Raw genomic sequence first — 23,892 nt, forward strand, 5'->3', positions numbered from 1 at the left:
AAATTATTTAATAAAGTCAGAGGAATAAGCCCTCACATATCAATAATAACCCTGAATGTAAACGAATTAAACTTTCCACTTGAAAGATAAAGACTGGCTGAATGGATTTTAAAAAACATTACTCAACTATATGCCGCGTGCAAGAAACTCATCGCACCTGTACAGATACATAAAGACTGAAAGTACAGGGATGAAAAAAGATATTCTATGCAAATAAAAACCAAAAGCAAGTAGGACTAGCTATACCTATATCAGATAAAACAGACTTTAAGTCAAAAACAGTAAAAACAAAGATAAGTCATTATATAATAAAGGAATGAATTCATCAAGAGGCTATAACACTTCTACACATATCTGCACCCTATACCAGAGCATCCAGATGTATAAAGCAAATATTATTAAATCTAAAGGGAGAGACAGACTTCAATACAACAATAGTTGGGGACTTCAACACCCCACTCCCATCATTAGACAGATCATCTAGGCAGAAAATGAACAAACATTACATTTAAACTGCGTGTTAGGACAATGGACTTAACAGTTACAGAACGTTTCATCCAACAACTACAGAATACACATTTCTCAGCACACAGACCATTCTTCAGGATAGGCCATACGTTAGGACACAAACAAGTCTCAACGAAGTTTTTAAAAACTGAAATCAAGTCAAGTATGTTTCTCAGACCACAATGGTATAAAACTAGAAATCAACTAGAAACTGTACAATTACATGGAAATTAAACAACATGCTCCTCAATGACCACTGGGTGAAGGAAGAAATTAAGGAGAAAACATAAAAATATCTTAAATAAAAATTGAAATAAAACATACCAAAACCTATGGGATACAGCAAAAGCAGTGCTAACAGGGAAGTCCATAGCAATAAACACCTATATCACAAAAGTAGAAAAATTTCAAACAATCAAAGGATGCACCTCAAGGATCTAGAAATCCAATAAAAAACCAAATCCAAAATTAGTAAAAGGAAAGAAATAATAAACATTAGAGGAGAACTAAACTAAACAGGGGCCAAAAAAATACAAAAGGATCAATGAAACAAAAAATTAATTTTTTGAAAAACTAAAATTGATAGACTAGCTAGACTAACCAATAAAAAAAGGCAGAAGACCTAAATAAAATCCGAAATGAAAAAGGAGACATTACAAATGATAACACAGAAATACAAGAGATCATCAGAGACTATTATGAACTATATGCTATCAAACTGGAAAACCTAGAGGAAATGGATAAACACATAACCTACCATGATTGATCTGGAAGAAACAGAAAACTTGGACAGATCAATAAGAAGTAATAAGATTTAAAGAGTAATAAAAAGCCTCCTAACAACGAAAAGTCCAGGATTGGATGGCTTCACTGCCAAATTCTACTAAACTTTCAAAGAAGAAAAATTCTTCTATCTATTCCAAAAAATTGAAAGAGAGAATTCTCTTTAACTCATTCTACCAGCATTATGCTGACACCAAAACCAGACAAGGACGCGACAAAAAAGAAAACTACAGGCCGATATCCCTGATAGGCATAGATGCAAAAATCCTTAACAAAATACTAGTAAAGCAAATCCAATTGCACATCAAAAAGACAGTACATGATTAAGGGAATTTATCCCAAGGATGCAACGGGTATTTCATCACATGCAAATCAATAAATGTGATACATCACGTAAACAGAATGAAGGATAAAATCATATGATCATCTCAATAGAAGCAGAAAAAGCATTTGATAAATTCAACATTCCTTCATGATAAAAACTCTCAACAAACTAGGCAAAGAAAGAAATACCACAATATTAATAAAGGCCATATATGACAAACCCACATGGGGGAAAAGTGAAAGAAAGCCTTCCCTCTAAGAACTGTAACAAGACAAGAATGCCCACTGATATGGTTTGGCTGGGTCTCCACCCAAATCTCATCTTCAATTGTGGCTCCCATAATTCCCACATGTTGTGGCAGGGACTCAGTGGGAGATAACTGAATCATAGGCGCAGTTTCCCCCATACTGTTCTCATGGTAGTGAATAAGTCTCATGAAATCTGATGATTTTTTTTTTTTTTTGTAAGGGGAAGCCCCTTTCACTTGGTTCTCATTTCTCCCTTGTCTGCCGTGATGTAAGTAAGACATGCCTTTAATCGTCCCCCATGATTGTGAGGCCTCCCCAGCCATGTGGAACTGTGAGTCCATTAAACCTCTTTCACTTTAAAAATTACCCAGTCTTGGGTATGTCTTTGTCAGCAGTGTGATAACAAACTAATACAGTAAATTGGTACCAGTAAGTGGGGTGCTGCTATAAAGATAGCTGAAAATGTGGAAGCGACTTTGGATCTTGGTAACAGGCAGAAGTTGGAATGATTTGGAGGGCTCAGAAGAAGACAGGAAAATGTGGGTAAGTTTGGAACTTCCTAGACACTTGTTGAATGGCTTTGACCAAAATGTTGATCATGATATGGACAATGAAATCCAGGCTGGGGTGGTCTCAGATGGAGAGGAGAAACTTGTTGCGAACTGAAGTAAAGGTGACTCTTGCTATGTTTTAGCAAAGAGACTGGCAGCATTTTGCCCCTGATGTGTGGAACTTTGAACTTGAGGGAGATGATTTAGGGTATCTGGCAGAAGAAATTTCTAAGCACCAAAGCATTCAGGAAGTGACTTGGGTACTGTTAAGAACATTCAGTTTTAAAAAGTTTTAAAAGCATTCTCAGAGAAACACAGAATAAAAGCAGAAAATTTGTGGCCTGATGATGCGATAGAAAAGAAAAACCCAGGCTGGGCACAGTGGCTAACGCCTGTAATCCCAGCACTTTGGGAGGCTGAGGCAGGCGTATCACGAGGTCAGGAGATCGAGACCATCCTGGCTAACATGGTGAAACCCCATCTCCGCTAAAAACACAAAAAATTAGCCAAGCATGGTGGCGGGCGTCTGTAGTCCCAGCTACTCAGGAGGCTGAGGCAGGAGAATGGTGTGAACCCATCCGGCAGGCAGAGCTTACAGTGAGCTGAGATCACACCACTGCACTCCTGCCGGGGCGACAGAGCAAGACTCCATCTCAAAAAAAAAAAAAAGATAAAAAAGAAAAGAAAAACCCATTTTCTGAGGAGAAATTCAAGCCAGGTGTGGAAACTTGCATAAGTAACGAACAGCCAAATGTTAATCACCAACTCAATGGGGAAAATGTCTCAAGGGCATGTCAGAGATCTGTGTGGCAGCCAATCCCATCACAGGCCCAGAGGCCTAGGAGGAAAAAAAATGGTTTCAAGGGCTGGGCCCAGGGCCCCCTTGCTGTGTGCAGCCTAGAGACTCGGTGCCCTGCATCCCAGCCACTCTAACCAAAGGTTACAAGCAGCCAGGGTATAGTTCAGGCCGTGGCTTCAGAGGGTGCAAGCCCCAAGCCTTGGCAGCTTCCATGTAGTGTTGAGCCTGCAGGTACACAAATGTCAAGAATTGAGATTTGGGAACCTCCGCCTAGATTTCAGAGAATGTATGAAAATGTCTGGATGTTCAGGCACTGATATGCTGCAAGGATGGAGCCCTCATGGAGAACCTCTGCTAGAGCAGTGTGAAAGGGAAATGTGGGTTGCAAGCCCCCACACACAGTCCCCACTGGGGCACTGCCTAGTGGAGCTGTGAGAAGAGGGCCACCATCCTCCCGACTCCAGAATGGTATATCTACTAACAGCTTGCACTGTGCACCTGGAAAAGCTGCAGACACTCAATGCCAGCTCATGAAAGCAGTCAGGAGAGGGGCTATACCCTGCAAAGCTACAGGGACAGAGTTGCCAAAGGCAGTGGGAGCCCACCTCTTGTATCAGCATGACCTGGATGTGAGACATGGAGTCAAAGGAGATCATTTTGGAGCTTTAAGAATGGACTGACCCATTGGATTCTGGACTTGCATGGGGCCTTTAGACCCTTTGTTTTGGCCAGTTTCTCCCATTTGGAATGGGTGTATTTATCCAATGCCTGTGCCCCCATTGTATCTAGAAAGTAACTAACTTGGTTTTGATTTTACAGGCTCACAGGTGGAGGGGAGTTGCCTTGTCTCAGATGAGACTTTGGACCATGGACTTTTGAGTTAATGCTGAAATGAGTTAAGACTTTGGGGGACTGTTGGGAAGGCATGGGTGGTTTTGAAATGTGAGGACATGAGATTTGGGAGAGGCCAAGGGCAGAATGATATGGTTTGGCTGTGTCCCCACCAAATCTTTTTGAATTGTAGCTCCCATAATTCCCATGTGTCATGGGAGGGACCCAGTGGCGGATAACCGAATCTTGGGGGTGGTTTCCCCCATACTGTTCTTGTGGTAGTGAGTAAGTCTCAAGACATCTGATAGTTTTATAAGGGGAAACCTCTTTCGCTTGGTTCTCATTTCTCCCTTGTCTGCTGCCATGTAAGACGTGCCTTTCGCCTTCTGCCATGATTGTGAGGCCTCCCTAGCTACATGGAACTGTGAGTCCATTACACCTCTTTTTCTTTAAAAATTACCCAGTCTCAGGTATGTGTTTATCAGCAGTGTGAAAACAGACTAATACACCCACTTTCACCACTCCTGTTCAACACAGTACTAGAAGTCCCAGTCAGAGCAATCAGTCAAGAGAAAGAAATAAAAGGCATTCAAATTGGAAAAAAGTAAGTTAATTTGTCCCTTTTTGCAGATGATATGATTTTATACCTAGAAAAATCTAAAGGCTCCATTAGAAAATTTAGATCTGATAAATTCGGAAAAGTTATAGGATACAAAAATAAACATACAAAAATCAGTAGTGTTTCTTTTTTTTTTTTTTTTTTTTTTTTTTTTTTTTGAGACGGAGTCTCGCTCTGTCGCCCAGGCTGGAGTGCAGTGGCTGGATCTCAGCTCACTGCAAGCTCCGCCTCCCGGGTTCACGCCATTCTCCTGCCTCAGCCTCCCGAGTAGCTGGGACTACAGGCGCCCGCCACCTCGCCCGGCTAGTTTTTTGTATTTTTTTAGTAGAGACGGGGTTTCACTGTGTCAGCCAGGATGGTCTCGATCTCCTGACCTCGTGATCCGCCCGTCTCGGCCTCCCAAAGTGCTGGGATTACAGGCTTGAGCCACCACGCCCGGCCTAAAAATCAGTAGTGTTTCTATGTACCAATAATGAACTAGTGGAGAAAGAAATGAAAAAGGCAATCCCATTTAAAATAGCTATACAGGGGGCGGAGCAAGATGGCCGAATAGGAACAGCTCCAGTCTCCAGCTCCCAGCGCGAGTGACACAGAAGACAGGTGATTTCTGCATTATCAACTGAGGTACTGAGTTCATCTCACTGGGGAGTGCCGGACAATCAGTGCTGGTCAGCTGTTACAGCCCGACCAGCGAGAGCTGAAGCAGGGCGAGGCATCGCCTCACCTGGGAAGTGCAAGGCGGAAGGGAATCCCTTTTCCTAGCCAGGGGAACTGAGACACATACCTGGAAAATCGGGTAACTCCCACCCCAATACTGCGCTTTAAGCAACGGGCACACCAGGAGATTATATCCCACACCTGGCCGGGAGGGTCCTATGCCCACGGAGCCTTCCTCATTGCCAGCACAGCAGTCTGCGATCTAATCGCAAGGCAGCAGCGAGGCTGGGGGAGGGGTGCCCGCCATTGCTGAGGCTTAAGGAGGTAAACAAAGCCCTGGGAAGATCGAACTGGGTGGAGTTCACAGCAGCTCAAGAGGCCTGCCAGTCTCTGCAGACTCCACCTCTGGGGACAGGGCACAGCTAAACAACAACAACAACAACAACAAAAGCAGCAGAAACCTCTGCAGACGCAAGTGACTCTGTCTGACAGCTTTGAAGAGAGCAGTGGATCTCCCAACACGGAGGTTGAGATCTGAGAACGGACAGACTGCCTGCTCAAGTGGGTCCCTGACCCCTGAGTAGCCTAACTGGGAGACAGCCTCCACTAGTGGCAGACCCACACCCTACACCTCACACGGTGGAGTACACCCGTAAGAGGAAGCTTGCAAAGCAAGAATCAGACAGGTACACTTGCTGTTCAGCAGTATTCTATCTTCTGCAGCCTCTGCTGCTGACACCCAGGCAAACAGGGTCTGGAGTGGACCTCAAGCAATCTCCAACAGACCTACAGCTGAGGGTCCTGACTGTTAGAAGGAAAACTAACAAACAGGAAGGACACCCACACCAAAACCCCATCAGTACGTCACCATCATCAAAGACCAGAGGCAGATAAAACCACAAAGATGGGGAAAAAGCAGGGCAGAAAAGCTGGAAATTCAAAAAATAAGAGCGCATCTCCCCCTCCAAAGGAACGCAGCTCATCGCCAGCAACGGATCAAAGCTGGACTGAGAATGACTTTGACGAGATGAGAGAAGAAGGCTTCAGTCCATCAAACTTCTCAGAGCTAAAGGAGGAATTACGTACCCCGCGCAAAGAAACTAAAAATCTTGAAAAAAGAGTGGAAGAACTGATAACCACAATAATTAATGCAGAGAAGGCCATAAACGAACAGACAGAGATGAAAACCATGACATGAGAAATAAGTGACAAATGCACAAGCTTCAATAACTGACTCAATCAACTGGAAGAAAGAGTATCAGCGATTGAGGATCAAATGAATGAAATGAAGCGAGAAGAGAAATCTAAAGAAAAAAGAAGAAAAAGAAATGAACAAAGCCTGCAAGAAGTATGGGATTATGTAAAAAGACCAAATCTACGTCTGATTGGGGTGCCTGACAGTGAGGGGGAAAATGGAACCAAGTTGGAAAACACTCTTCAGGATATCATCCAGGAGAACTTCCCCAACCTAGTAGGACAGGCCAACATTCAAATTCAGGAAATACAGAGAACGCCACAAAGATACTCCCCGAGAAGAGCAACTCCAAGACACACAATTGCCAGATTCACCAAAGTTGAAATGAAGGAAAAAATCTTAAGGGCAGCCAGAGAGAAAGGTCGGGTTACCCACAAAGGGAAGCCCATCAGACTAACAGCAGATCTCTCGGCAGAAACTCTACAAGCCAGAAGAGAGTAGGGGCCAATATTCAACATTCTTAAAGAAAAGAATTTTAAACCCAGAATTTCATATCCAGCCAAACTAAGTTTCATAAGTGAAGGAGAAATAAAATCCTTTACAGATAAGCAAATGCTTAGAGATTTTGTCACCACCAGGCCTGCCTTACAAGACACCCTGAAGGAAGCACTAAACATGGAAAGGAACAACCGGTACCAGCCATTGCAAAAACATGCCAAAATGTAAAGACCATTGAGGCTAGGAAGAAACTGCATCAACTAATGAGCAAAATAACCAGTTAATATCATAATGGCAGGATCAAGTTCACACATAACAATATTAACCTTAAATGTAAATGGACTAAATGCTCCAATTAAAAGACACAGACTGGCAAACTGGATAAAGAGTCAAGACCCATCAGTCTGCTGTATTCAGGAGACCCACCTCACATGCAGAGACATATATTGGCTCAAAATAAAGGGATGGAGGAAGATCTACCAAGCAAATGGAGAACAAAAAAAAGCAGGGGTTGCAATACTAGTCTCTGATGAAACAGACTTTAAACCATCAAAGAGCAAAAGAGACAAAGAAGGCCATTACATAATGGTAAAGGGATCAATTCAACAGGAAGAGCTAACTATCCTAAATATATATACACCCAATACAGGAGCACCCAGATTCATAAAGCAAGTCCTTAGAGACTTACAAAGAGACTTAGACTCCCATACAATAATAATGGGAGACTTCAACACCCCATTGTCAACATTAGACAGATCAACGAGACAGAAAGTTAACAAGGATATCCAGGAATTGAACTCATCTCTGCAGCAAGCAGACCTAATAGACATCTATAGAACTCTCCACCCCAAATCAACAGAAGATACATTCTTCTCAGCACCACATCACACTTATTCCAAAATTGACCACATAATTGGAAGTAAAGCACTCCTCAGCAAATGTACAAGAACAGAAATTATAACAAACTGTCTCTCAGACCACAGTGCAATCAAACTAGAACTCAGGACTAAGAAACTCAATCAAAACCGCTCAACTACATGGAAACTGAATAACCTGCTCCTAAATGACTACTGGGTACACAATGAAATGAAGGCAGAAATAAAGATCTTCTTTGAAACCAATGAGAACAAAGATACAACATACCAGAATCTCTGGGACACATTCAAAGCAGTGTGTAGAGGGAAACTTATAGCACTAAATGCCCACAAGAGAAAGCTGGAAAGATCTAAAATTGACACCCTAACATCACAATTAAAAGAACTAGAGAAGCAAGAGCAAACACATTCAAAAGCTAGCAGAAGGCAAGAAATAACTAAGATCAGAGCAGAACTGAAGGACATAGAGACACAAAAAAACCCTCCAAAAAATCAATGAATCCAGGAGTTGGTTTTTGAAAAGATCAACAAAATTGAGAGACCGCTAGCAAGACTAATAAAGAAGAAAAGAGAGAAGAATCAAATAGACGCAATAAAAAATGATAAAGGGGATATCACCACCGACCCCATAGAAATACAAACTACCATCAGAGAATACTATAAACACCTCTATGCAAATAAACTAGAAAATCTAGAAGAAATGGATAATTTCCTGGACACTTACACTCTCCCAAGGCTAAACCAGGAAGAAGCTGAATCCCTAAATAGACCAATAGCAGGCTCTGAAATTGAGGCAATAATTAATAGCCTCCCAACCAAAAAAAGTCCAGGACCAGATGGATTCACAGCTGAATTCTACCAGAGGTACAAGGAGGAGCTGGTACCATTCCTTCTGAAACTATTCCAAACAATAGAAAAAGAGGGAATCCTCCCTAACTCATTTTTTGAGGCCAACATCATCCTGATACCAAAGCCTGGCAGAGACACAACAAAAAAAGAGAATTTTAGACCAATATCCCTGATGAACATTGATGCAAAAATCCTCAAGAAAATACTGGCAAACCGGATCCAGCAGCACATCAAAAAGCTTATCCACCATGATCAAGTCGGCTTCATCCCTGGGATGCAAGGCTGGTTCAACATATGCAAATCAATAAACGTAATCCAGCATATAAACAGAACCAAAGACAAAAACCACATGATTATCTCAATAGATGCAGAAAAGGCCTTTGACAAAATTCAACAGCCCTTCATGTTAAAAACTCTCAATAAATTCAGTATTGATGAAACGTATCTCAAAATAATAAGAGCTATTTATGACAAACCTACAGCCAATATCATACTGAATGGGCAAAACCTGTAAAAATTCCCTTTGAAAACTGGCACAAGACAGGGATGCCCTCTCTCACCACTCCTATTCGACATAGGGTTGGAAGTTCTGGCTAGGGCAATCAGGCAAGAGAAAGAAATAAAGGGTATTCAGATAGGAAAAGAAGAAGTCAAATTGTCCCTGTTTGCAGATGACATGATTGTATATTTAGAAAACCCCATTGTCTCAGCCCAGAATCTCCTTAAGCTGATAAGAAACTTCAGCAAAGTCTCAGGATACAAAATTAATGTGCAAAAATCACAAGCATTCTTATACACCAGTAATAGACAAACAGAGAGCCAAATCATGAATGAACTTCCATTCACAGTTGCTTCAAAGAGGATAAAATACCTAGGAATCCAACTTACAAGGGATGTAAAGGACCTCTTCAAGGAGAACTACAAACCACTGCTCAGTGAAATAAAAGAGGACATAAACAAATGGAAGAACATACCATGCTCATGGATAGGAAGAATCAGTATCATGAAAATGGCCATACTGCCCAAGGTAATTTATAGATTCAATGCCATCCCCATCAAGCTACCAATGACTTTCTTCACAGAATTGGAAAAAACTGCTTTAAAGTTCTTATGGAACCAAAAAAGAGCACACATCTCCAAGACAATCCTAAGTCAAAAGAACAAAGCTGGAGGCATCACGCTACCTGACTTCAAACTATACTACAAGGCTACAGTAACCAAAACAGCATGGTACTGGTACTAAAACAGAGATATAGACCAATGGAACAGAACAGAGTCCTCAGAAATAATATCATACATCTACAGCCATCTGATCTTTGATAAACCTGACAAAAACAAGAAATGGGGAAAGGATTCCCTATTTAATAAATGGTGCTGGGAAAATTGGCTAGCCATAAGTAGAAAGCTGAAACTGAATCCTTTCCTTACTCCTTATACGAAAATTAATTCAAGATGGATTAAAGACTTAAATGTTAGACCTAATACCATAAAAACTCTAGAAGAAAACCTAGGTAATACCATTCAGGACATAGGCATGGGCAAGGACTTCACGTCTAAAACACCAAAAGCAATGGTAACAAAAGCCAAAATTGACAATTGGGATCTAATTAAACTAAAGAGCTTCTGCACAGCAAAAGAAACTACCATCAGAGTGAACAGGCAACCTACAGAATGGGAGAAAATTTTGGCAATCTACTCATCAGACAAAGGGCTAATATCCAGAACCTACAAAGAACTCAAACAAATTTACAGAAAAAACCAAACAACCCCATCAAAAAGTGGGCAAAGGATATGAACAGACATTTCTCAAAAGAGGACATTCATACAGCCAACAGGCACATGAAAAAATGCTCATCATCACTGGCCATCAGAGAAATGCAAATCAAAACCACAATGAGATACCATCTCACACCAGTTAGAATGGCAATCATTAAAAAGTCAGGAAACAACAGGTGCTGGAGAGGATGTGGAGAAATAGGAACACTTTTACACTGTTGGTGGGATTGCAAACTAGTTCAACCATTATGGAAAACAGTATGGCGATTCCTCAAGGATCTAGAACTAGAAGTACCATATGACCCAGCCATCCCATTACTGGGTATATACCCAAAGGATTATAAATTATGCTGCTATAAAGACACATGCACACGTATGTTTACTGCGGCACTATTCACAATAGCAAAGACTTGGAATCAACCCAAATGTCCATCAGTGACAGACAGGATTAAGAAAATGTGGCACATATACACCATGGAATACTATGCAGCCATAAAAAAAGATGAGTTTGTGTCCTTTGTAGGGACATGGCTGCAGCTGGAAACCATCATTCTCAGCAAACTATCGCAAGAACAGAAAACCAAACACCGCATGTTCTCACTCATAGGTGGGAACTGAACAATGAGATCACTTGGACTCAGGAAGGGGAACAACACACACTGGGTCCTATCACGGGGGGGGGGGGAGGGGGGAGGGACTGCACTGGGAGTTATACCTGATATAAATGACAAGTTGATGGGTGCTGATGAGTTGATGGGTGCAGCACACCAACATGGCACAAGTATACATATGTAACAAACCTGCACGTTATGCACATGTACCCTAGAACTTAAAGTATAATTAAAAAAAAAAATAAATAAATAAAATAAAATAGCTATACAAAATAAAATACCTAGAAATCAATTTAATCAAAGAGGTCAAAGACCTTGCAAGAAAAACTACAGAACACTGATGAAAGAAGCTGAAGAGGACACGAACAAATTGAAAGATATCCCATGTCTACAGATTAAAAGAATTAATGTCATTAAAATGACCATATTACTCAAAGCAATCTACAGATTCAATGCAATCGCTATAAAAATGTCAATGTCATTTTACACAGAAACAGAAAAAACAATCCTAAAACCATACGGAACTAAAAAAGAGCACAAATAGCCAAAACAATCCTAATAAAAACAAAGCTGAAAGGATCATACTGCCTGACTTCAAAGGATATTACAAGGCTATAGAAACCAAAATAAGCATGGTGTTGTTATAAAAACAGATACAGGCCAGGAGTGCTGGCTCACACCTGTAATCCCAGCACTTTGGGAGGCCAAGGCAGGTGGATCACCTGACATCAGGAGTTCAAGACCAGCCTGGCCAACATGGTGAAACCCCATCTCTACTAAAAATACAAAAATTAGCCAGGCTTGGTGGTAATCCCACCTGTAATTAGCACCTGTAATCCCAGCTAATCAGGGGGCTGAGGCAGGGAGAACTGCTTGAACCCAGGAGGCAGAGGGTGCAGTCAGCCAAGATAGTGCCACTGCACTCCAGCCTGGGTGACAGAGCAAGACTCTGTCTCAAAAAACAAACAAACAACAACAACAAAACCCAGATACACAGAACGATGGAACAAAATCAACAACACAGAAATAAATCCATGTATTTACTGCGAACTGATTTTCAACAAAGGTACCAAGAACATGCATTAGGGAAAGGGCACCCTCTCAATAAACGGTGCTGGGAAAATTAGAGATCCATACGCAGATGAATGAAACTGAAGTCCTTTCTCTCATCACACACAAAAATCAACTCAAGATGGATTAAACACTCAAACATAAGACCTGAAACTATAAAACTATTAGAAGAAACCACAGGGAGTACACTTCAAGACACTGATCTAGGCAATGATTTTATGGCTAAGACCTCAAAAGCATAGGCAACAAAACCAAAAACAGACAAAAGGGACTCTATTAAACTGAAAAGCTTCTGCGCGGCATAGGAAAACAATCAACAGAGTGAAGACACAACCTGTTGAATGGGAGAAAATATGTGCAAACTACCCATCGAACAAGGGACTAACATACAGAATATGTAAGAAACTCAAACAACATTAAAAACACAAACAATTCCATTAAAAACTGGGCAAAGGACACGACCAGACAGTTCTCAAAAAAAGACATATAAATGACCACAGCTGCCTGAAAAACTGCTCAGCATCACTAATCATCAGGGAATAAAAGATGTTGGTGAAGATGCGGAGAAAAGGAAACTCTTACGTATTGTTGGTGGGAATGTAAATTAGTACAGCCAGTATGAAAAATAGTATGGGAATTCTTCAAAAAACTAAAAATAGAACTACTATATAATACAGCAATCTCACAACAGAGTATTTCCCCAGAGTATTTCACAACAGAGTATTTCCACAGAGGAAAATAAATTAGTATTATCAAAGAGATATCTGTACTCCCATGTTTATCGTAGCACTATTCGCAAAAGATATGGAATCAGCTTAAGTGTCCATCAATGGACAAACAGGTAAAGAATTTGTGACTTATATACAGAATGAAATACTATTCAGCCATACAAAAAGAATGAAATCATGTCATCTGTAGCAACATGGATGGAGGTCATTATGTTAAGTGAAATAAGCCAGACACAGAAAGACAAATATTACATGTTCTCACTCACATGTGGAAGCTAAAGAATTTGATCTCATGGAGGTAGAAAGTAGAATTATAGGTACCAGAGGCTGGGAAGGGTGTACATGGAGCGAGGAGTGAGGGAGAAAGAAAGGTTGGTTAATGGGTACAAAAATACAGTTAGATAGTCACAGTAAGTTCTAATGTTCGATAACAACAGAGTAGGGTGACTACAGTTAACAATATATTATATACTTCAAAATAACTAGAAGAGAGGCTTAAAATGTTTCCGACACATAAACATGATCAATATTCACTGTGAGGGACACCCCAAATACCCTGACTTGATCATTATATCGTCTACGCATGTAACAAAATATCAGAGGTACCCCATAAATATGTACAAATAAACTAAAAAAAGAAAACCAATCAAATGTGATCTCAGATACTACACAATGATATAAAACTTTGAGTCTGTTCTTTAGAAAATGATTAAGCAAACAGCAGCAAGGGAAGTACATAGGGTGAGGATTGAGTGTGGACTGGGGATCTGGGGAACATCCTCCAGAACGGCTCAGCTGGCCCACATGGTCAAGGACCCTGCAGTGAGGTGAAGGTCTGGGCAAGATGCATGGGGGTTTCATGGGGGCTGCATTCCAGTGCCTGTCTTTGTATAAGCATGTCACCTGTGTGACTCAAACTGCCTCAAACTTCTCCAAGCACTCAGTCAATTAAACAGATTTTTTTCCCAAGGAGGACATTCTGCTGCTTCTAAAAATACAAGATATTCTACACATTGCTATCATTACAAACTGTGATAGGTGCTATGAAGAAAAAGAATAACAAAATCCAAATGAGTGATAAAATTTAGATTAAGGGGAGGGTGTTAAGGGTAAGCGACTCTAAAGAAGCTAAGAACTGAAGGAGAAATGAGTTAGGAATTTTAGCCATTCATGCAAAAAAGGGATAAGATTGGGAGAGGCCTCTCGGACAGAACAGCATGTGCAAAGGTGCGCAGGTAGGAATTTGGCTTGTTTGAAAATCGTCAAGGTAGTCACCATACCTAGATCATGACCAAGGGGATATTGTACAGGATCAGGTTCCAAGTGGCCAGGCCCAGGTCACCTTAGATCTGATAGCTCAAGGTAGTGTAATCAGAAACACTGAAGAATTGAAAACAGAAGCATTAGGATTCTATTTACTGGCTGCTGGGTGCTAGACGGTTTGTGATAGATTCTTGAGAAGCTACTGTAGGAGTTTAGGAGGCCGGGCCTGGGAAGTGGCTGGGATGATGAAGAGGGATGAACAATGGGCTGGGTATCAAGTGTCTAGCAGAACACCATGCAAACATTCACTCAACATGTACTGACAACCTCCAGGGCTCCATCCCATCACTGGCTCTGCAGATTTAGGGGTAAACAAAGCATGGCTCTACACTCGTGGAGGTTATATGTGGGGTGAAGGTGCAATGGGAAAAAATTCATGAAAACCCAGGCAGTGATAAGTGCAATCTCGAAAAATAAAAGGAAAAGGTGTCTTTGGACCCCTTAGGACGTTAATTGGAGGTGACAAATTTCATGAAATCCCTTGGTAACAGAGGCTCAACAAATGATATCCATTAACATTGTACTATCAATACAAAATAAGTATTGGGTGAAGACTTCGCCATTGTAATTGCTTAAATATCCCAATATGCTTCTTTTATTAACTCTTTAAGGGGATCAAATCCAGCTGCCCATTTTGAAGAGAGGCAAGCCACCACAGACCTAGCAGCCTCATAAACATCCCATCCAACCTACCTGCTTCCTTCTTTGAAAATGGAGCCTGGTTTTTAAAGTCAATATGCTTGCAATACACACTGAGACACTCTGTAACAAAATCTAGATGGAATACTAGGAGGCAGGATTAAAGGTTTATTTTTTACCTCTTTTCAGCCTCTAAATTTATGCCAGCAAGAGATGAACTACAGAAGCATAAAGCAGACTGCAGTGACTGGCTAATGTGCTGACCATGGCTGGGGTCTAAGAGTCAGCAGAAAAAGTCTCCTGACAGAGACAACGGGGATTTCAGGTAGCATAAAGTATGTCCACATTGTAGCCTCCTTTAATCTCAAGAGTGTGTCTGCTATTCTGAAGATACGATTTTACATGTCACGGCCTAAAACTGGGTTCAAACAGCAGGTTCATTTAATAAATACTCCAATAAAAAAAAACTGACTTCTCAAAAACAGTTATCTTCCACAGGGGGCCTGCCCTCCCTTCCTCAATCCCACTGAACTGGTTCATGCCTAACCACCTTATACAGCATGCTAACTATCTTCGTTACAAAGGGGTACACTTTGCAAAAGAATTTCATGTTGACAGGTTAACCAGGAAGTTCTGTGAGTAATCAAATGTTCTAAAGGCTCACTCCACTCAGATTCTCTCCAATGACTCTAGTAAGCATCCCGGAACTCATTGGACACAGTAAATGTCCAGTCACAAACAGCACACAGTAAAAATGTATGCAAGAAGGGGCTGGGCACAGTGCCTCACACCTGTAATCCCAGAACTTTGGGAGGCCAAGGTGGGTGGATCACGAGGTCAGGAGTTTGAGACCAGCCTGACCAACATAGTGAAACCCCATCTCTACTGAAAATACAAAAATTAGCTGGGCGTGGTGGCATGCACCTGTAATCCCAGCTATTCAGGAGGCTGAGGAAGGAGAATTGCTTAAATCCAGGAGGCGGAGGCTGCAGTGAGCCAAGATTGTGCCATGGCATTCCAGCCTGGGCGACAGAGCGAGACTCTGTCCAAAAAAAAAAAAAAAAAAGTATGCAAGAAGGAAAAAATAATATATGGTTCTCCATTGTTCAGCAATAAATAATAAAGCTACCATTAAATGAACTATCCTGGCCCAATCAACCTAACATCACCAGGATTCAACAAAGTTTGACAAGAGTCAGGTTTGCTGGCTCAGTGTAATAGGTGAGCTGCCCCATGGCTCCATGCAAACATTAATCCCAAGACTCAGAACAACCCTGAAGGTTATATTATTACCCTACCTTTTTTTTTTTTTTTTTTTTTGGAGACAGAGTTTTGCTCTTGTTGCCTAGGCTGGAGTGCAATGGCACGATCTCAGTTCACTGCAACCTCCGCCTCCTGGGTTCAAGCGATTCTCCTGCCTCAGCCTCCCAAGTAGCTGGGATTGCAGATGTGCACTACTACGCCTGGCTATTTTTTGTATTTTTAGTAGAGATGGGGTTTCGTCATGTTGGCCAGACTGGTCTCAAACTCCTGACCTCTGGTGATCTGCCCGCCTCGGCTTCCCAAAGTGCTGGGATTACAGGTATGAATCACCGTGTCTGGCTTACCCTACTTTTACTGATAACTAAATTAAAGTTCAGAGAGATGTCCTTTTTCAAAATCACATGGCTAGTAAGTCATCATCCATGTTAACTCCAAAACCCTTACAAAGTTCAAAATACCCACAACCCAAGCCAAGATGATAGCCTTTCCTCTAGACTTTTTAAGATGGTGGTTTGCAAATGGTTTTTTTTTTTTTTTTTAACTATAGGAAGAAGTTTCCTTTAAATAAAATGTGACTGAAATCCATGAACGAACAGGTACATATTTAAGGCATAAGATGTCCTCCTTCAGAACTGCCCTTGGCTACTAGCTACTAGGGCAAGGCAACATGTGCTACTGAGTGTTTTTTAACACGTTTAATTCAACTTAAGCAAACAGTCCATCTGCAGCTGCACCTTCTCACTTTTCTCCATGCTTAGACACTGATCAGCTCCTTTGAAAGGTGCAAAAATGGGCAGCAATGGTTTACCACTGCATAGTTCTAGCACTGCAGCATTCCTGGCCAAAGGAACAGCAAAAGAAAAGAAATGGAGGTTGGATGGGAAAAAATATTTTGTGAAAGGTATTCCTATGTTTAATGCAAAATTAAGTGGAAAAATAATATAATTAGATTACAAATATGCCTAAGAACAGATGAATGTCTTAAGAAGGTTTGCCAGAGTTTACTTTTAGTTTTAAAAAATAAGGTGACCTGAATGAAAACATATGTGTAGTCAGTACATTAAAATGGCATATAATGTAACTGTTGATTTCAGAGTATCTAGGAGGCCTGAGACAGCAGACAGATTTTGTCACTTGTTCAAATCCTCCCAGCTGAATCTATGTTGTGTTTGGCCACATGCCAAAAACATGGGGAAAAGGTTCACCCTTGCAAAGAACTTTCATGGCCATTAACTGTATGGCAAAGGAGTTGGCCAGAGTCAATGTCTGGGCTGTGAGAGGAGCACTGCCTGGGAGCAAGCGCACTGCATCAGATACACTCTGCTGGTTCCTAGGTCATACCCTGGCACCCAGTGTGCTGCTGGTGGGCTAAAGTGACCACACTACAGGTGAGCAGATGCTGTTGGATGGCTGATTCACTTCCCAAGCCCTCCTTTCCCTAGCTGCCTTCCAGCTAGAGGTGGCCTGTGATCCAGTTCTGGCCAGGGAGATGTAAGCAGATTTCAGGCGGCCAGGTGGGACTTCTGAGAAAACTTTTGCCTTCCTGCTGAAAATGGTGACTCTCAGCTAACAGATCTCTTAATCCTTGATCATTCCTCTAATTCCTGCCAAGGCCACAACCACAATGCCTGAAGGTCCAGCTCTCACCGTAAGACCATCTGTCAAGTAGGAGGTAGCAGAGAGAGGAAAGAGCTTGAGTCCCTGGCAACATCTGTTGCAGGGAGCCGAAGGCCCATGGGACGTGACCAACTCAGCATCCCACTGGAGGCTATATGATCAAACAGCAAACCGTTTATCACGAATGCAGGATATGAGCAAACTCACGACTGCCCCTGCTGACTGCTCCTGCTGACAGAAGGTTTGGCAGAGGCAATCACTACCTGGAGCCGAGGTTAGCTACAGCGACATCTACAGCCTGTTGTTTGAGGAATGCAGTCTTGCAAGCCTACTCTAGACTGAGCAGCTGACCACTTCTTCCACCCCCATTCTCACTATCTGTTTTGACTAATAAATACGGAGGGCTGTGTAAAGCTCAGGGCCCTTGTCCACTAGAGCCAAGGTGCCCCCGACCCCTTTTTCCAAATATAAACTTTTGTCTCTTGTCTTTTATTCCTGCGTTTGCCCCTTGTTCAGTGCCCCTAGGTCCGTGCGGGTTACATAGTGGCGCCCCGAACAGCCACAGAATTGGGTACACTACAATCTGTGAGCAAGTCAGCCCTGGACCACCCACCTCTAGACACCTTGTCAACTGAACCACATAAATCCATAATTATTTAAATCACCATATTTAGCTTTTTGTTACTTTCAGTCAAATATATTCCTTTTTTTTTTTTTTTTTTTTTTGAGACGGAGTCTCGCTCTGTCACCCAGGCTGGAGCGCAGTGGCCAGATCTCAGCTCACTGCAAGCTCCGCCTCCCGGGTTCACGCCATTCTCCTGCCTCAGCCTCCCGAGTAGCTGGGACTACAGGCGCCGCCACCTCGCCCGGCTAGTTTTTTGTATTTTAAAGTAGAGACAGGGTTTCACCGTGTTAGCCAGGCTGGTCTCGATCTCCTGACCTCGTGATCCGCCCGCCTCGGCCTCCCAAAGTGCTGGGATTACAGGCGTGAGCCACCGCGCCCGGCCCAGTCAAATATATTCCTAATTGTGGCAACAGACTCTCCCGTGCCTGAGATTTCTTCTGCCTTAAAGTATATGGTTTTCTGGAAAAAATGGAATTTTCTCCTAGAAATCACTCCCCCCTATACACACTCAAAATTGCCTTACCAGAAAAACATAACTGCCACATACCTCTTATGGTCCCAGAACAGATTATAGAAATGTATTGAGAACTCTGATGTCTTTTCAAAAAAAAGAGTATGAACACATGTAAGGCGTAAGAACACAAAAGCCTCAAGGTAATAAATAACATTTTTCAGTGGCACGCTACCTTAGAAATGTTGCTTGAATGACTCATGGAATGTCCCAAAGTCTTCTCATTCTGCAAGAAAATCAAACAGGTTTTAATTATCAATCTTTGATTAAAATATGCAAAGAACAAGTAATTGATCATAACAACCCTACTGACAAATCATTCCCTGAACTAGAATTTGCAAAGCACAACCTACTATATACTAGATGTATGTAGCCAGGAAGTAAATATTGCACATTTGGGCAAAATGAATTAAACAATAGTCCCTGTCCTAAAGGATTTAACTTTTTATTTAAAAGATTTAATTTTTTTATTATCAGGAAAAAATAAGAGTTTAGAATTCGCTGTTAAAATAAGATAGTATTGTCTTAAGTCACACTTCATGTGGAGGTTCAGATGGTGATAAGTGTCTTAAGACACATTTCAAGTGGAGAGGCTGCATGCTCAGTTGTATGTGACACAGTCGAGGAGCCACTGTGAAAGAGCAAAGAAAGTGGGACGGCTGACCAGCCCTGGGGTGTCTGGCTAACAAAGTGCTGAATACTCAACAGGGACATCACACAGCTCACATCTCCTTCAACTCAGTTCCTCCTCCTGGAGCAGGGAAATCTGGGAGCCACGCTAGCCTCCTTCCTCTCATGCCCCTCCACATTCAGTCACATAGTCTTGTATCAAATTCTTCCTCCTCTCAATCACAACTCATTTTCATTTTTATTGTCAATGCTTTAGTTTAGATTCTCTTCATTTCTCAGCTAGAATTCTTGAAGAATAACGTCCCACCTGGCCTTTTTACCTTTAGGTTGACCTCCCTGATACACAACTATCATAGGCTACACTGTGTATTCCCCTCCCTTCTGTGAAAATTTAGATGTTGATGTCCTAAAATTGTTCCTCAGAACATAATTATTTGGAATAGGGCCTTTAAAGATGTAATTAAGTTTATATGACGTCAATAGTAGTCCCAGCTACTCAGGAGGTGACTCTAATCCTAGTGGACTCTAATCCAATAGGACTGGTGTCCTTGTAAGAAGAGGAGATTATGACACAGACACACACAGATAAAAGACAATGTGAACACAGAGGGAGAAGACGGCCATCTACAAGCCAAGGAGAAACCAGCCCTGCTGCCACCTTGATCTTGGACTTCCAGCCTCCAAACTATAAGAAAATAAATTTTGTTGCTTAAGCCACCTTCTGTATGGCACTTTGTTATGGCAACCCTCAAACAACTATGATCATCTTCCATCCTACAACTTAAAAAAAAAAAAAGTGAACATTCTAAACATAAATCTGATTTTTAAAAATAAAGCCATTTTCCTGCATCTACTCATTCTTGCTCTAAACCCAAATAAGTAACAAAAACTACTGCCTAAAGAAGAGAAGATCTTACTTGTATTTCCTTGCTCTATTCCCTAGGCTGGGAGTGCAGTGGCATGATCATGGTTCACTGCAGCCTTGACCTCTTGGGCTCAAGTGATCCTCCTGCCTCAGCCTCCCGAGGAACTGGGACTATCAAATATTTTTTAGTATTTTAGTATCCTGCCTGACTAAATATTTTGTGTAGAGACAGGGATCACTCTGTCGCCCAGGCTAGAGTGTAGTGGCACAATCACAATCATGGCTCACTGAAGCCTCAACCTCCTGGGCTCAAGTGATCCTCCCGCCTCAGCCTCCTGAGTAGCTAGGACTACAGGTATGTGCCACCACGTCTAAGTATGTTTTGTAGAGACAGGGTCTCACTATGCTGCCCAGGCTGGTCTTGAACTCCTGGCCTCAAGTAATTCTCCCATCTGAGCTTCTCAAAGGACTGGAATTATAGGCATGAGCCACCATACTTGACCTGTTTCTTCATCTTAAGGCAGTCAATTAGTAAATCATAAAGTATGCTCAAATTGTTGTTGGGAGAATGTTACCAAAGAATGCTTCTAAAAGACCAAGTTTCACTCTGGGAGGCTGAGGCGGGCAGACTGCCCGAGGTCAGGAGTTCGAGACCAGCCTGGCCAACATGGTGAAACCCCGTCTCTACTAAAAATACAAAAATTAGCGAGACATGGTGGCGCGCACCTATAATCCCAGCTACTCAGGAGGCTGAGGCAGGAGAATCACCTGAAACTGGGAGGCGGAGGTTGCAGTGAGCTGAGATAGCGCCACTGTACTGCACTCCAGCCTGGGCGACAGAGCAAGACTCCTTCTCAAAAAAAAAAAAAAAAGGACCAAGTTTAACTAACAATTTAATTCAATCATGTTATTCACACATTCATTCACTGGGAATGAAAGCCCCCTGTCCAGAGAACAAGTAATCTCAGTTTCATTCATTAGTCAAGAATGTACTTATAGGTAAACACAGGGCACCGCTGTGAGTCTCAATTTTAAGGCCAAGCTACTGGTGACTTACTATTAACTTTTAGTGCAGTCTACTAAGTTAAAACAAAGATACCACAGGCCTTGGATTATCTATACAGAAAGCCAATTATAACCACTGCCACATTACTTACTATCTCACAAGGAATGGTTGGTTTGACACCATCTGGAAATCTACAGAGAAATACTAAGAGAAGCAATAAATCATATCCTCAGACCTTTCTGACATTAATTATTCAACAGAGAATGGATATTGGGGTGAGGGAGACCTACCTGCTAAGCTAACATTATAAATCCAGATTGAGAGCTAAAGCTGTTCCTTACCCTTTAAGAAATAAATTTGATAATGCAAGCTCTTATTTTGTTTTCTTGTTAGAACAATTCATATTTTACATTGGTAAAACCAAACAAGTAACAAGCCCCAGAAAACACAGATGTTGTAAAGCCTGAAACCTGTCAATATTTGACAAAATCCACTACTTGGTAGGATCTCAACAGTTCAGTTCCAACAGACCACCTTTTATTTTCCCCCAATAAACACTGCTTTTTTTGTTTTTTGAGACAGAGTCTCACTCTGTTGCCCAGGCTGGAGTACAGTGATGCCATATCGGCTCACTGCATGCTCCGCCTCCCGGGTTCACGCCGTTCTCCTGCCTCAGCCTCCCAAGTAGCTGGGACTACAGGCACCCGCAACCACGCCCAGCTAATTTTTTGTATTGTTAGTAGAGACTGGGTTTCACCGTGTTAGCCAGGATGGTCTCGATCTCCTGACCTCGTGATCTGCCCGCCTTGGCCTCCCAAAGTGTTGGGATTACAGGCATGAGCCACTGCACCCAGCCTAAACACTGCTCTTTAAATGTCCATTTATTTGGACTTAAAATATATAGTTCAAGACAACAGAGATATTTTTCAGAAAGCAAATCCCAAGACTCATTCAAATCAGTCCCTCTTTCCACACTTATTTACTATGCAACTACTATGTGCAAACAAACTGTGTCAGGCACAGAATATGGACAAAAATCTCACTCCTAACCATGTGCCAATGATAATATTGAGAATCCCTCATGTGAAATGCTTGGAACCAGAAGTGTTTCATATTTCTGAGTTTTTTGGACTTTGGAATATTTGCATTATACTTACTGGTGGAGCATCCCAAATCTGAGAATTCAAAATCTGAAAGGTGACAATGAGCATTTACTTTGAGTGTCATGCTGGCATTCCAAAGTTTCAGATTTTGAAGCATGCTGGATTTCGAGTTTTTGGATTAGGGACGCTCAACATGTATTACCACTGAACTCCTCTGAAAAAGTGTTTTGGTGAGAAACGTCCAAACTAGGGAAGAGCTTAAGAACGACATAAAAGAAGCACATACAAGTATGACCCCACTCTGCCCTATAGTCAGAATGGTATCTTGCTTCTGAATGAGAAGTAAAGTTTGCCAAGCAACGATGTAAAGAAGTGGAATTAGACATACCAAAGAGAAAAAAGTTCCAGTTCAAGCCCAAACTAAGCTTTAATGCCCAAGTAATAAAAACCTTGGCAAATTATTTACAGCTCTTTAACACATTCAGTCACTGCTTACTGGATACCACCATCTTGTGACCCCAGGAGAGATGGAAGCCTCGCTGCATCTTCCTTCTTTCCTCAGAAAAGGTACTAGGAGATGCCACACACTTCCCTGGCTTTCATCTCCACATCCCTCTGGTGGGCTCTTTACATCTACATTAAACGTAAGAGCTCCTCAGAACACAGCCCCATGCCCTCTAGATTTCATCTGTTTTCTCCTTAGCCAGTGCTTCTCCAACTCTGGACACTTAACCATTTAGGGATCTTGCTAAAATGCAGATTGTGGTTTGTTAGATCTAGGGTGGATTGAGATTTCTGCATTTCCAAAAAGCTCCCAGGTGACTCCCATGCTGCTGTTCCCAGACCACAGTTTGGGGTGCAAGTTTTCATTCCAAATCCTGAACCAGAAAAATCAATAAAGGCTATGAGTTTCGTTTGTTTGTTTTTAAGACAAGGTTTTTCCATGTTGTCCAGGCTGGAGGGCAGTGGCTATTCATGGGTACCATCATGTCATGCTACAGTCTCTAATTCCTGGGCTCAAGTGATCCTCCCACCTCAACCTACCAAGTAGCTGAGACTACAGGCATACTACTGCATCCAAATTATGACTCATGTTTTAAAAAGCAAATTATGACTATTTTAAAAGTAAATTCCTACGTAAAAGATGGCTATGAGCCCACAATAGAGTTAGTAGAAATAAATCAATCAGGAAACACAGCGATACAGATTGGGAAAGACTGAGTCTGAGAGTGTGAGAAAACAAAGTTTTCTTAATGTAAGAAGCTACCAAATCACAAAGAGAAGCTATGCTGAAGAATAAGGCACACTTTACAATTTAATCAGTGCTGTAAATGATGCTTTGCAAGTCCACATGCGGCTCCAACAGAATGTACTTGTGGATAGCGTC

General features: G+C 41.8%; 1 protein-coding gene across 13 annotated transcripts in view; it reads right to left on the minus strand.

Annotated features, from left to right (window-relative positions):
• The window catches only part of MARCHF8 (membrane associated ring-CH-type finger 8), a 143,815-nt gene that overhangs the window by 22,469 nt on the left and 97,454 nt on the right, over positions 1 to 23,892 (minus strand). For all 13 annotated transcript variants that reach the window (XM_050805343.1, XM_050805339.1, XM_050805338.1 and 10 more), the window contains one exon: positions 19,077 to 19,127. In XM_050805343.1, coding sequence (XP_050661300.1) covers positions 19,077 to 19,127 — 51 coding nt within the window. The remainder of the gene's footprint in view (positions 1 to 19,076; positions 19,128 to 23,892) is intronic.

Source organism: Macaca thibetana, chromosome 9, assembly GCF_024542745.1.
Source record: "Macaca thibetana thibetana isolate TM-01 chromosome 9, ASM2454274v1, whole genome shotgun sequence".
Taxonomy (NCBI): Eukaryota; Metazoa; Chordata; class Mammalia; order Primates; family Cercopithecidae; genus Macaca; species Macaca thibetana.